Source organism: Hypanus sabinus, chromosome 6, assembly GCF_030144855.1.
Source record: "Hypanus sabinus isolate sHypSab1 chromosome 6, sHypSab1.hap1, whole genome shotgun sequence".
Lineage (NCBI taxonomy): Eukaryota > Metazoa > Chordata > Chondrichthyes > Myliobatiformes > Dasyatidae > Hypanus > Hypanus sabinus.
This window is the reverse complement of record NC_082711.1, coordinates 21,056,233-21,071,673: the sequence shown is the minus strand read 5'-3', so window position 1 is coordinate 21,071,673 and position 15,441 is coordinate 21,056,233. Positions and strand designations below refer to the sequence as shown.

Below are 15,441 nucleotides of genomic sequence, written 5' to 3'. Positions count from 1 at the left end.
TACTAAGCTAAGCATCATTGGAACCTGTGATTTGGGTTTTGATGTTGAGTTTTCAGGCTGATTGAGGGATCAGGCGCATTGCAGTCTCCAAGGGAGTTCAGCGAGGTTTAGAATGGCATGCACGGCCTAGAGGCCAAGAATCTTGGAGATGGGGCATGAGCCCACGTTCGACTCCATCGACTCCGACAGCAGAAATCGAGTGGGTGTTCAGCCACATCTGCCTGCGTGTGCCAGTGTCTCTCTCTCTCTCTCTCTCTCTCTCCCCACCCCCCACCCCCTCACTTGCTGCTACCAGAGGAAGGTGCCAGCATTTGACTGGTCTCTCTCTCCCTCTCACTCCCTGTTGCTGGAGGATGGTGCTGGAGTCTTGGGCCTTGGGCAAAGTTTAACTGACATAGTCTGTGGATTCTGCAGTTCATGTTCAATGTGTTTCTAATTTCTGATTACTCCTCTATTTTATGGTTATTTTGTGTGATTTTGGTTGGGGCAGACTGGCTCTGCAACCTGTTGTCAACGAACGACAGCACTAAATTGAACTGAACTGAACTAAACTGAACATTCATCAGCTGTTTCAAGGACTCTCTGCTTTTGATAGTTAATAATCTATGTTTTTCCCCATTTTTCCCGTTTGCATGATTTGTTCCTATTGTTGTACAATGAGTGTTTAGTAATTTCTTTGAACAGGTTCCATGGTGTTTTTTTTTGTTTTGTGGCTGTCTGTGAGAAGAAGAATTTCAGGGTTGTATATTGCATAGATACTTTGATAATAAAAGTACTTTGAATCTTTGAAATCTTCTGTCATTCAAGACCAAAGGTGTTCCTTGCTGAGAAAAAAATCATTTGTAAATCTGAATGCTACATTAACCTCCAAAGCTCATTTGCCATCTAGTGGTGTAATGTGATGTTCAGCTGTGAACATGAAGGCCCACAGACACATTGGGAACTTCCACTCATATTGCGCCTCTAACGTAACAGAATGATCCACAGTGTTTTACAGGAATATTAACTAAATAAAGTGATTTTCAGGTTAGATGATCCGAAGCTTGGCCATGGGAACAAAATATTAATGTTAAACTTTAATATTAAAAAGCATCAGGACAGGAGCGAAAACAAAACTGCAGATGCTGGAATTCTGAAATAAAAAGAGAACGTAGTGGTTGGGCAGCATCTGTGGAAAGGGAAGGCAGGTTAATGAGTGTCCTGAAGAAGGAGACTGAACTTAAAACAATTACTGAGGCTCTTATAAAATCCTGCTGAAGGGTCTCGACCAAAACAGCAACTGTACTCTTTTTCATAGATGCTGCCTGGACTGCTGAGTTCCTCCAGCATTTTATGTGTGTTACTGTATCTCTTGCTTGTTTTCCTTTCCACAAGTGCTCTTTGAACTGATGGGTGTTTCTTGCGTTGCCTGTTTTATTTCAGAATAGTTCAAATGTTCAACATCCTGTGTCTATTTATCATCTTTATGGCCTGTTAACTATGGGCCATCTGGAGTTTGCTGTAGCAGTTTATCAGTCTGCTAAAAACAACAAGCTTTTTGCGGTGGAGCCTGTAGTAAATGTGCAAATCTGATCTGTAGCTATCATGAGGTGACAGCACACTGAACAGAATGATGAGGCTTCATTGCTATACTAAGCTTTACGAAATCACACTGATTCTAAACACGGAAATTAAAAGTCATGCAGAGAAAACAAAAGGAGAAAGATAGACTGAATTGAAAGAAAAATAAGAAAGGCAGAACAAGAAAGGAAAAAAAGTGTTACAATTCATTTCAATTCTCCAACAAAAATATTAAAATCTGATGGAAAAAATGGCTGAGAAATTACTGGATCCCAGTTAAGACTTGTCATGGTGTTACTTTCCTTGGGAACTACAGTTATATAAAATTAGCTTTATTTGCCACATGTACGTTGAAACACACAGTGAAACGCACCACTTGCGTCAAGTCAAATCAAGATTGTGCTGGTGGCAGCCCACGAGTGTTGCTGCACTTCCGGCGACGACACGGCATGCCCAAATCCATACATCTTTGGGATGTGGAAGGAAACTGCAGCAACCTGAGGAAATCCCACGCAGTCACAATGTACAAACCCCTTACGGGCAGAGGCAGAAATTAAGCCTCGATCGGTGACCACTGGCGCAGAAACAGCATTATGCTAACTGCCGCACTACCCTACCGCCCATTTCTTGTGCAGTTCATCGTACATTTTCTGCATCATTTCACCGGGATGATCATGCTTCAGAAGAATCAAGCTAATTTAAACAGCTACTTGCAAATTTCCACTTTTGGGTCATTGAAAGCTGTTGTCCAATTTACCGTTTAGTAATAATTATGCACCTATAGCCTTGAAGTTACTTTTAGTTGGAGGTCTCAGGCTATAAAGAGCTGCAGCTAGGCAAACTTACCTTGACAATACCTTTCTCGTCTACAGCTTCTACAACCAAAGACAAAAACAAAGACATCTTGGGAATCCAATCACCTCCAGTAATGATTTCTCCATCTATTTCTCCGTCAGTGCTGGGCTAGTATCCTGAAATTTTCTACCCAGCAACTTTATGCAAATATTATCATTGCAAATAGGAAGCATACCACTTTCATCAGGCATCTGAAAATAGACAATTACTACAGCCCTACCCTAGTGCATTAAGCAGTTCAACATAATTTTTTTTAATTGCTTATCTGCAGGTCCACAATTCCCACCAAAATTAAAAGGGTTCTAAGTTTTATCCCAGGGGCCAATTCTTCAGCAAGACCAGACCTTGCTATGAAGTCCCAGAACAACATGCAATAATGGACTTGACTCCAAATATTTGTCTGTTAATCCCCAGTTCACAGTCCATGCATGCAAGTGTAAAATTAACTTCAGTTTGCATCGTTAATTGCCAATAGCTCCATTCAGAACCACCACCAGATAAACTCAGTCCAGTAACTATTAAATCACCTTTTGCAAGCACTGTGTTACCAGAATCTTCCAACCTAACTCCCTCTACCTATACAATGTGCACTCTTGGCATATTGATATGCCTGTCTAAGAGTCTTTTAAACACCTATTTCATATTTGCTTCCACAACCACCCCTGGCACCACATTCCTGGCACACAACTGTCTGTGTGAGAAAGTTTGTCCTGCACTACTTAACTTAGTTTAGCTCTCTAGCTGACCCAAATCCCAATCCTGTTACAGTAGATATGATCATTTGGGTGCATTTAACTAGTATACTCACCACTGGAATACAATGGGTCACTCCATCACCACTGTCTATTACCAAGCCTGTTAATGTGCGTTCTCCCACCTGCCGTGAGGTCCACGATGCGGCTAGAGCTAGCACAGCCTGCAATTTAAAATAAATCCCGAAAGGTTACACACTGTTGTGTATCCGATAGAATTTGTACATGATATTAGTATATATAAAATATCATCCATTTCTCTGAATAGCATTTTAGCAAAATTGTATTTCCTAATTCTAAATATGCTGCACTGAAAAAATCATATCTTCTGCTGAATTCAACAATTCTGGAAAAAAAGGAAGGGATTTGAGATAATTTAATGTTCAGTGAAAACCCAAACCCCAATCCTTGTAAAGGAAAACAGAGAAAATTAATGTGGTGTATAGGCAACTAGGAAGGCAAATGGGAATTAGTCTTTTGTTTCAGTCCAGGAAAGTAAGAAATATCTTGCCTACAGATATTTGATGAGGTGATTCCTACTGCACAGTACCATCTCCTTATTTAAGGGATTGATAACTACCATTGAAGGTAACAGAGCAAAGATTCACCAGAATGATTTCTGGGACAAGGAGTCTGCCTGATGAGGAAAGGGGCTGCCTTAAACACAAGGGATTCTGCAGATGTTGGAAATCCAGAGCAAAGCACAGAAAATGCTAGAGGAGCTCAGCAGGTCAGGCAACATCTATGGAAAGGAATAAACCGTCAACATCTTGGGCTGAGACCATACCACCTCTCATTTGTCTGAATTGCAAAAGTTCCCTAAGGGTTTGACAGGGTGATGCTGTGACAATATTTGCCCAGTGGGAAAGTCTAGAACTGGGGGACACTGCACCATTGAAAGATTTCAGCATTTAAGCAAGATGACTAAGACATTTTTTCTTTCAGATGGCAGAATAAGCTGAGTCATTAAATATATTGGGAGTGAGGCTGATGAATCAAACTGGAAATTAACAGGACAAAAGGAGAGGGAAAAACAAAGCAAAATGAAGGAAATAAAATGAAGGCAAAGAAGAGTTATGGACAAATAGGGCCATAGAGTCATAGAAACCACAGAGCACCACAACATAGAAACAGACCCTTCAGTCCTTCTAGTCTGTGCTAGCCTAGTTTGCAATTGTGCAAATAAAGAAGAGATACAAGAAACTGCAGATAGAGTCATTGAACAAGACAGCACAGAAACTGGCCCTTCAGCCCAACAAGACTGTGCTGGAAATATGCTGCTCGTATTGAAAATAATAATAGCTAAGGGAGTTAATAATGCCAAAAAGATAAGTCCAAAGACATTGAGCTTAATGCATAGAGCATTTGCAATAAATTCAATGATTCAACAGCACAAGTAGGTACAACTGGTTACGATATTGACACACAAGCATGGCTGCCGGGTGAACAAGAATGAAATGAACATCCAAGGGTATTCAACATTTAGGATGGTTAAGCAAAGGAAAAAAATGTTAAGTTGTTCATTAAGGAGGATATCAATGCGGATGGACATTGGCTCAGAAAATCTTAATATGGAATCTGACTGTGAGGAGTGCGCTATATATCATAGATAAATCTCCATTGTCCATTGCGTCCAGTCAGAAATTGAATTAAACTTAAAATTAAAGATGCCTTCATTACAGATTCGACTTCAATCAATGTTGAATTTAATCTACTGTGAGGCAAAACTTTAGAAATATGTCCAAAGGTCAATATAAATTTATCATCAAAGTATATAAATGTCACCATATACAACCCTCAGATTAATTTTACATAATAGTATCATCTTACATAATAATACATACTAGTGTTTGTTTAGACAATATGTTAAGCAGCTGATCAGAAAACAAGCTATCCTAAATGCATTGTGCAATGATTAGCAGTCTTTTTGTATGTTGCCTTTTGGGGAAGAGTGAGCACAGCATGATGGAATTCTTCATTAAGGTAGAGAGTGAAGTTATCGAAACAGAAACTAGGGTCCTGTATTTGAACAAAAGAATCTTTGAAAGAATAAAGTACAAATTACTAAAGACAGATTGGGGATAGTCAATGGGTAATAATTAAAGAAAAGGCACATATAATTTGCAACAATTGTCCGTTCCTCCATGACAATCAAATAAAGTTAGCAAAGGGAAACTCAACTGTGACTTGAGAGATGTTATTAGATTCAAAGAGGAGATGTATACAATTATCATAGAAATGCAGGGCTGAGGACTGAAAACATTTTAGAATTCCAGCAGAGAACAAGATGAATGATTAATAGGGGAAAGATGGATTTTGTGACAAATCTACTCTACATGTGAAGAGAAAGTCTGGATAAACAATCATCAGAAGGGAGGGGAGGTAATTATGACTCAGAACAGAGAAATGGCAAAAAAAAATTAAATACATATCTTGGTTCTGTCATCACAGAGGACCCAAATAACCTCCCAGATATGTTACAGAACCAAGAGTTCACAGAGAGAAAGGAGCAGATTATCAGTAAAGGAATAATGCTGGGGAAATTAATGTAAATTAAAGGCTAACAAATTGCCAGGGCCTGATAATCTATTTGTGCCATTATTAGAGGAAGTGGCCAGGAAAAGATGGTTTGGAGATCATATTCCAAAGTTCTTTTGACTCTGATGATATTTCACAGATTGGAGGGTGGCAAAAAGAAAGAAGAAGAGGAAATGGAGTAAACCATGGAAACAAGCCCAACTGTGGAGCAGAGGGTAAAAGATGTAATTACAGAATATCTGGAAAACATTAATGGAACTGGACAAGGTCAGTTTGAGTTTGTGAAAGGGAAATTGGGATTTACAAATCTACTTTTTAAAGGAAGTAACAAAGAGACTAATAAGGGATAACCTGTGGATATGATATATTTCAACCTTTCTAAACTTTTGCAAATATTCCACATAAGAGAACAGTGTATAAATTTAAAGTGTGTTTGTTTGGAGATAATATACTAGTATGAATTGAGAAGTTGGTAGAAACTTAGGATACTGAGTGTACAAGTTAGCAGATCTTTGTCCAGGTGGTAGGCAGTAACTAGTGGAGGGCTGTAAGGAATCAGTGTTCTGGTACCAACTATTCCCAATATGGATCAATGTAACATCTTAGTGTTGGGATCGGGGATTGAGGATTGGAGTGGAATATGAGTTGCTAAGAGCATGCTAAGAAGCTCCAAAGCAAATTGGACAGGTTGGGTTAGTGCAGAGATAAAGTTATGAAGTTATACAATTGGTTTAAATAGAAAAAGACAGATTATTAACTTAATGTGACAGATTGAGAAAAAGGGACAGTGGACAGTGTAAAGAGTCATGGTACACCAGTCACTGAAAGCAAATGTTCTGTTGCAGCAAGCAGTTTAGAAGTACTGTAAGTGGTATGTTAGTCTTCATTGCAAAAGGATTTGAGTACAAAGTGAGGATTCTTGCTGTGGTTATACAGGGCCTTGGTGAGTCTCCATATGGAGCTGTGTGTGAAGTTTTGATTGCCCTCTACAAGGGATGGCGGGGTGGAGTTACATCTCTGCCAAAGGAGGTGTAAGGCACTCCTTCCCTCCATTAGGCTGCAGGTCACTCTTGGGCAAGGTGTAGCACCTATTTAGCTCCCCCAGTCAAGGTCATGTGAAGCTAAGGGAGCATATGGTGGATGGTCATATGAGCAGCTGGTGCATATCACAAGTCCTGGTTATGTGACCACTGACACCAGGCAGACCAACTCTGAAGAGTATTGATAATGGCTGAAAAGACACTGCCCAGAAAAAGGGAATGGTAAACCACTTCTGTAGAACAATTTGCCAACAACAATCACAGTCATGAGATCATGATCGCTTGTGTCATACAGCACAGCACATGATGATGATGATACAAGGAAGGATGCTTTTACTATGGAGAAAATCCAACAAAGGTAAACTAGATTGATTCCTAGAATGGCAGACCTTACATACAAGGAGAGATTGGGTCACTTAAGCCTATGTACATTGGAGTCTTGAAAAACTGTTATAGAATCTCACAGAAACCTATAAAATTTGAATGGAATTATACAGACCAGATGCAAGGAAGACATCCCTAACAACTGGAGAGTTCACATCCAAGGATCTCGACTTACAGAGTTTACTAATTAGAACTGAAATCAGGAGAAAATTTCTTCAGAGCATAGTAAACCTTGGTTTCCACGACTCCCTGTGAAAGGCAATTCAACAGATTCTCCATGCTCTTAAGAATTCTTTGTCCCTGACCTTGGTTCTAAGTGGCAAACCCTGTTCAAGAAGGGGTAAACCACAGAGTAAACCATATTCAAGAAAGAGGTGCTAAAAGGAAAATGGCAGGCAGTAGGACCAAGTTAGTGAAATAGATGGTCAGATACAGTTAATATCATGTTTAAACATATCATGTTTAATGGTCCAATCAGCCAAACATCCCACTCCTGTTCCTCTTTTCTACATGTCTGTAGGAGTTTTGGACATCAGATAGGAAGGTTGAATTCAGGCAAATTATCAGATCAGCTAAGGTCTTATCAAATGGAGAAGCAGACTCAAGAAAGATGTATAGCATGGTCCCAGTGAATTTTTTTCTACAGGAGCAAGACCATTATCAAAACAAAAACAGAGAGAAAAATGGGTCCTTTCCAAACCCTCTCCTGTACCAATTTCAACTGTATGTTCACCAAGTACAGAATTGCTTTTCTGTTACCCTTGAGCTAAGTCTGATTCACATTTTTTTTTTAAAAATGTGCCTAGTTAATTAACCTGAATAATAGAGCCAGAGCCTTGTTTAATTACCATTGATGTACGTGCTCTACACCTTCAATTTCGGGACAGGTTGTGGTTGAGAAGTTGCGTGCTCCAAAAATCCAATTTGGCCTGCCGAGATTTATTAACCTTTGCTTTTGACCCAGAATAATTACCAGAGAAAGAAGTCTGTCACCCCATCTGCACAAGCCAGATTTAACTACAAAGTGCAAGGGTAAATTCTAATGAAAACACAACTCTCTGTTTGTGACAGTTCTGATTGTGTTCTACCCACTCTCCCAATCAATTGATTGCTTAGGTGAGTAAAATGTTAGATCAAGAAAAAATGCATCTTGGGTTAACCTTTTCAGTTTCTTTAAGAAACTAATGATGGTTCCCCCTCAGTCACCTTAAATTTTTCCAGCCAGGAAAAATGACAAACAAGCAGCTCCCAAGCTTCTGCCAATGAGAGTTTCCAGCCAATGAAATGTCAAAAATTGCAATATGGATTACAATCAGCTCCCTTCTCCCCCAACAATACTGACGTCAAGAATTTCACCCCAGTGTCAAATGCTGCTGCGCAAGTGACCTTTGATAGTTATAATCTTTTTACCTGGACCGCAATGTAAAGACCTGGGACGTTAAAGGATTCAAACATGATTTCGGCAAGGTACTCTCGGTTCTCTGGTGTGTTTAGAGGTGGTTCTGTCTGCAAGGAAAAGGTAACAAATTTACATGCAAGGTTAACGTCTTTGAAGAAATTGGTGCTTTTACCTCAGAAAAGACTTCAACAGCACTCTGATTACTCCACACAGTCCAACATCTTAAAACATTTAAAAAGTGAAGATAACAGAAAGAACAACAACTTTCCCAAATCATTACAGGGCAATTTTTCATGAAAAATGTTGGGTTCAGGATAGCTTCAAGTAAACTGTTGTTACTCTTCAACTATCAGGCTTCTGCACTATTCTGGATAACTTCACTCACCTCAACACTGTACTGATTCCACATCCTATGGACTCACTTTCAAGGACTCTACAACTCCTGTATTATTTACTTATTTATTATCATTATTACTTGCTTTTTTGTATTTGCAGTTTGACTTCTTGTGATCATTGATTGTTTGTCAGCCTTTGTGTGTAGATTTTCACTGACTCTATTATATTTCTTTGTTCTACTGTGAACGTTAGCAAGAAAATGAATCTCACGGTTGTATATCGTGACACCTGGTAATAAATGTACTTTGAATTTTCTTCATAAAATCAATTATTCCAACAGTCAGGCATTTACAACCACGTTATCAACTTATCTTGATTGTTGAATTGATCCAATCTACTACAATCTGGCTGGCTACTGTGTTGCCATGCAATAATGTCTTTTTCTTGTGGGGGGAGGCAGGTTTGCCTCAAACTTATTTATATCCCCTCTGATTTTATATACCTTTGAGGTCACCTCTCAGCTCAAATGTTAAAGGGAAGAAAGTCCCACCCTTATTGGTCACTCCTAATAGCTCAGCCCTCCAGTCCATGTAGGTATCCTTGCAAATGCTTGTGCAGCCTTTTCAGATTATAGCTCGGCAACCTACACTGCACATCCAAACTCTTGTACTCAAGTGCGTTTACCAACATAGGCAGGCACACACCAAACACCCTGTCCACCTTGTCTAATTATTGTCATTGAATCTGAAGTGAAGGGGTGGAACAATACGCAAGCATGCTTTAAGGTCACTACACAAGTAGATTTGCTTTTGGTAAAAAATGTTTCTGTGATATAAATCGAGAAAAGATAATGAAAAGTCAGCCCAAGATGATATCTGGAACAAAGATGAGGAAACATCATAAAAGTGCAAACATCACTACAGGAGTTATTAAATCAGAACCATCCATCATATGGTTTACTACTATAAAGCTATATTCATTTATCACCCAAAATCCTGTGTTGGTTTAGATTTTCCCTGTAAGTTATGTTTTATCTGGACAATCTTCCTTTATTTTCTCTCTCTTTCACTCTCCATGAATCATTTCCCTGACCTATAACCCAGCCACTTCTTCAGCCCATACATTTAATTCCGTCAGGTAAAAGAGAAAGAAAATATTGATCGATCATGTTATCAACTTGCCTCGTATTCATCTGCCATAAATTTGCACCTCAAGCAACTTCAAATGTATCACACAATTTACGTCAATTAAGTTAGTTAACAGAAAAATTACAGTACATGACATACAAATTTTACTGACTGAACTGAACTATGAACTATATAAACTGAACTATGCTTATCAAATAGATGTATGCATTGAAAACTGAGATCAGGGAAATCTATGTATCTAAAGCCTGGACAAATTATTTCTTTCAAACCAAAACAGAAAATGCTGGAGGTGCAAAGGGGTTTGGGAGTCTGAAGGTTAACGCAGAAAAACTTCATTTCAAATGAGTCCTCATTTCAAGAAGACCGATTCTCATCCTACCTAAAGCAATTGACCAGCTATAACTGACTTCCCTTCCCCACCACTCCTCCCCCATCCTCACCCAACTCCCACTCTCTATCTTATACCAGAGCCAACCATAGGTTCCTGTCAAATTCAATTAATAAAACATACACTCAGTGGCCACCTTATCAGAGACCTTCTGTACCTAATAAAGTGGACACTGAGTGTGTATACAATACATGATCTTCTGCTGCTGTAGCCCATCCACTTCAAGGTTTAACGTGTTGTGTGTTCAGAGATGTTCTTCTGCGCACCACTGCTGTTGTACGTTGTAATCTGAGTTACTATCAGCTTGAACCCCTGGTCAGCCATTATCTCTGACCTCTCTTATTAACACAGCATTTTCACCCACAGAACTGTCTCTCACTGGATTGTTTTTTTTGTTTCTTGCACCATTCTCTGTAAACTCTAGAGATTGTTTTGCATGAAAAGTCCAGGGGATCAGCAGTTTCTGAGATACTCAAATCAGCCTGCTTGGCACCAGCAATCCTTTTTTTTTTGATATTTTCATTTTCAAGCAGGTGTACCTAATAAAGTGGCCACTGGGTGTAAACTTGGACGTTCTACTTTCAATAATATGGCTGAAACAGGAAATCTAGTTTTATAATCTACAGCAGACACACATTTAAAAGTACATCAACTTAGAGCTAGCTATTAAACAGAAAAATTTCCAGTCATAAATTAATACATTTACAAATTATCCTCAAGTTTGAAACACATTATCCTGGCAGAAGCAACTAGATTTTAGTCTATCAAGACTTCATAAGGTATTGCCAACTATAAAATTATTTTGCCTTTCTGCTTTTAGGCGCTATTTCATAAACTGAATAAAATAAATCGAGATGAAACTATTGTAAATCCAATTTCAAATTATTCATCATGAAGATATAGCATATTCTGTAATATTCTAAACCACCCAAAGGTAAAGGGTGCTTCAAAAAAGACTCTTCTTTTTGAAACAGTTACTAATCATATAGAATCTCATAATTCCTACAAAACAGGAGGTAATTATTTGGGCCATAAATACTGTGCCATCATGTCACCAGTAGTAGCGGCCTTCTCCCAGGGCTCTTGCACAGCTGTTGCTGATGTGTTCCAAGGTCTAACAGGGAGTGATCTTCTTAATCACTTTTCTTACGATCGCAAGACACTGTTGGACATTGGTGGTGTGGAATACTGGAAGTCCTTTTCATTGGTTTATTGGCAGGGGCAAATGGCGGGTGAGCTGCATGGCTGCAGTCATAGCTAGGACAGGACTAGGCCTTATGCCACGGAGTTACCTGTTTGTAGCACCTGGGGGTGGCGACAGAGCTGACCACTCCACCAGAGTGCCAGAGGCAGTGTGGCGCAGTGTCAGTGCTGGAGCTGGAGCTGCCCCCCCAGCGTTCACTCAGCAGGAGACAAGTTGCATTGTGTTCAACAAGAGACTGCCGCAACACTCATGGACTCAGGGATTTGGACTATATTTTATTTGTGTGACTCTGTTTTGCTGCTATCTTATGCAGGTTTCCCCCACTATCTGAAGGTAGAACGTTCCTATGAAACTGCTTGCAAGCAGAAATAGACAATAGACAGTAGGTGCAGGAGTAGGCCATTTGGCCCTTTTAGCCAGCACCGCCATTCACTGTGATCATGGCTGATCATACACAATCAGTACCCCGTTCCTGCCCTCTCCCCATATCCCTTGACCCCACTATCTATAAGAGCTCTATCTAACTCTCTCTTGAATGCATCCAGAGACTTGGCCTCCACTGCCTTCTGGGGCAGAGCATTCCACATATCCACCACTCTCTGGGTGAAAAAGTTTTTCCGCATCTCTGTTCTAAATGGCCTACCCCTTATTCTTAAACTGTGGCCTCTAGTTCTGGACTCGCCCATCAGCAGGAACATGCTTCCTGCCTCCAGCATGTCCAATCCCTTAATAATCTTATATGTTTCAATCAGATCCCCTCTCATCCTTCTAAATTCCAGTGTATACAAGCCCAGTCGCTCCAATCTTTCAACATATGACAGTCCCGCCATTCCTTGAATTAACCTTGTGAACCTACGCTGCACTCCCTCAATAGCAAGAATGTCCTTCCTCAAATTTGGAGACCAAAACTGCACACAATACTCCAGGTGGGGTCTCACCAGGGCCCTGTACAGCTGCAGAAGGACCTCTTTACTCCTATACTCAATTCCTCTTGTTATAAAGGCCAGCATGCCATTAACTTTCCTCACTGCCTGTTGTACCTGCATGCTTGCTTTCATTGACTGATGTACAAGAACACCTAGATCTCGTTGTACTTCCCCTTTTCCTAACTTGACTCCATTTAGATAGTAATCTGCCTTCCTGTTCTTGCCACCAAAGTGGATAACCTCACATTTATCCACGTTAAACGGTATCTGCCATACATTTGCCCACTCACCCAACCTGTCCAAGTCACCCTGCATTCTCATAACATCTTCCTGACATTTCACACTGCCACCCAGCTTTGTTGTAAATGTTGTAAAGTGAAGAAGCAATTACCATTAATTTATATGGGAAAAATTTTTGAGTGTTCCCTGACCCAAAAAATAACCTACCAAATCATACCAAATAGCACATAAAACCTAAAATAAGACAAACATATAGTAAAAGAAGGAATGACATGATAAATACACAGCCTATATAAAGTAGAAATACAGTATGTACGGTGTAGTTTCACTTATCAAAATTGGGAAGAAGGCAAGCCAAAATCGATTTGGAGAAAAAAAATTGGCACGTACACGCATGCGCACACAACTGCCCGCACAAGGCTTCACGGTCGTGGTAGTCTTTCTCAGGGTAAACACATGTATAAAGCAGGCATCTTTTTTTCGTAAAAGCGAAAATCCTCTTTGGTTAACAAAAACAGATACTAATGTAAGTCTTTTGTAACAGCAAGCTGTCGTAAAGCAAACATTCGAAAAACGGGGGCCACCTGTATGTACTTGCTATCTTATACAGTATATGCTTGCTATCTTATTTGTGTTATATGTGCTTTGCACTGTTGGTACTGTGTTTGGTATCTTGGCCCCAGATTGACGCTGTTTCATTTGGCTGTATTTGTGGGTGTCCATGTCTGGTTGAATGACAATTGAACTTGATGCTGAGGCTCAACCAACGCCTGTAAGCAGGATTAGTGTTTCATGATGGTATTTTATATTGTTATCCAAGAGGCTAGAGATCAGCAACAGATCAAATGGAATTAAGCTGCAGATCAGATGGTATCTAAATGAACTGTGGAGCCGACACAAGGAGTTCAGTAACCTCTACCTGTTCATATCTTATCATAAAACAGCCTTTGTCTGCAGCTGACCCAGCACGGGACAAGCTGATTTACCTTCATCTGCTGCCGACGCAGTGTAAGATGAGGAACTGCTCCGTGCTTGTTCTTGCAGAAACATGGCTCCAGGACAACATCCCTTGCACCAGCAATATTACTTTGTGACTGTATGTGCTCTTGTAGCAATACATGCTGTGTGTGACAGTCTGTACTGCGTCTTGCACCTTGGCCCCAGAGGAACGCTGTTTTGTTTAGCTCTAAACATATGTATGGCTGAATGACAATAATTTTGAACTTGAACCTGAACATGAACAGTTTACCTTCCCCACAGCATGACAAGCTAGAATACGTAAAACTGAGGAGCTGCATTACCACGTCTAGATGGGGGTGAAAGTGTCACTTGATAAGTTTATGCAGACCGTTTGTAACATAAATGTGGACACCAGATATGAGGAAAAATACACAAAATTGTAGTAAAGCATCATAGGAATATAAAAATTACATGGTTAAGTTACTAAATTAGTATTCAATTTTGACCATTGATCTGCAGATGTTCAATTCCAACTGATGCAACTGGGGATTTCAAATCCCATAATTAAATCTGGGATAGAAAAATTGCAACACACACGAAGTGCTAAAAGAACTCGGCAAGCCAGGCAGCAACTGTCTTTTTCCCTTCCATAGACGCTATCTGACTTGCTGAGTACCTCCGGCATTTTGTGAGTGTATCTCTAGATCTTCAGCATTGCAGTATATCTTGTGTGAATGCTATCGGCAATGCAGACCACCATGAAATTACTGGATCTTTATGCATACTGGAATACCGTTTTTCCAGATCCATTGATATGGTTGGTTTTGAAATGACGGAACAAGCCACTCAGATAGGCTGACAATGAGAAATGACAGAAACAATCATAAGATATAGAAGCAGAATTATGTCATTCAGCCCATTCACTCTGCCATTCCATCATGGCTGATTTATTATCCCTCTCAACACCATTCTCTTGCCTTCTCCCCATAACCTTTGATGCCCTTACTAATCAGAAACCTATCAACCTCAGCCTTAAGTCTACACAATGACTTGGTCTCCACAGCTATCTGGGGCAATGAATTCCACAGATACACCACCCTCTGGCTAAAGAAACCCCTCCTCAAGTCAGCTCTAAAACAACATCCATCTATTCTGAGGCTGTGCTCCCTAGTTCTACTCTTCCCAACTACAGGAAACCCTCTCTCCATGTCTACTCTATCTAGAGCTTTCAATATTCAAAAGGTTTCAATAAGAACCTCCCTCATTCTTCTAAACTTCAGCAGGTACAGGCCCTGAGCCATCAAACACTCCTCATCTGTTAACCCTTTCATTCCCAGAATCATTCTTGTGAACCTGCTCTGGACCCTCTCCAATGCCACAGCACGTCCTTTCTCAGATAAGTGGTCCAAAACTGCCCACCATTTTCCAAGTGTGGTCTGACCAATGCCTTAAAATGCCTTAGCATTTTTGTTTTTATATTCTAGTCCTCTCAAAATGAATGTTAACATTGCATTTGCCTTCCTTACCACTTGCAAGATTACCGTTAGGAAACCCTGCACGAGGACTCCCAAACCCCTTTGCAACTCTGAATTCTGAATTTGCTCCCTGATTAGAACTTAGACTGCGCTTTTATTCCTTCTCCCAAAGGGCAAGACCATACACTTCCCTGCACTATAATCCAGTGGTTGCCAACATGTTGATCGCGATCGAC

General features: G+C 40.1%; 1 protein-coding gene across 6 annotated transcripts in view; it reads right to left on the bottom strand.

The window, feature by feature from the left end:
• actr3b (actin related protein 3B) overlaps positions 1–15,441 on the bottom strand; it is an 85,267-nt gene that overhangs the window by 33,741 nt on the left and 36,085 nt on the right. For all 6 annotated transcript variants that reach the window (XM_059971845.1, XM_059971841.1, XM_059971843.1 and 3 more), the window contains 2 exons: positions 8,540–8,635; positions 3,224–3,331 (listed from right to left, as the gene is read on the bottom strand). In XM_059971845.1, the coding sequence (XP_059827828.1) occupies positions 3,224–3,331; positions 8,540–8,635 (204 nt within the window). The remainder of the gene's footprint in view (positions 1–3,223; positions 3,332–8,539; positions 8,636–15,441) is intronic.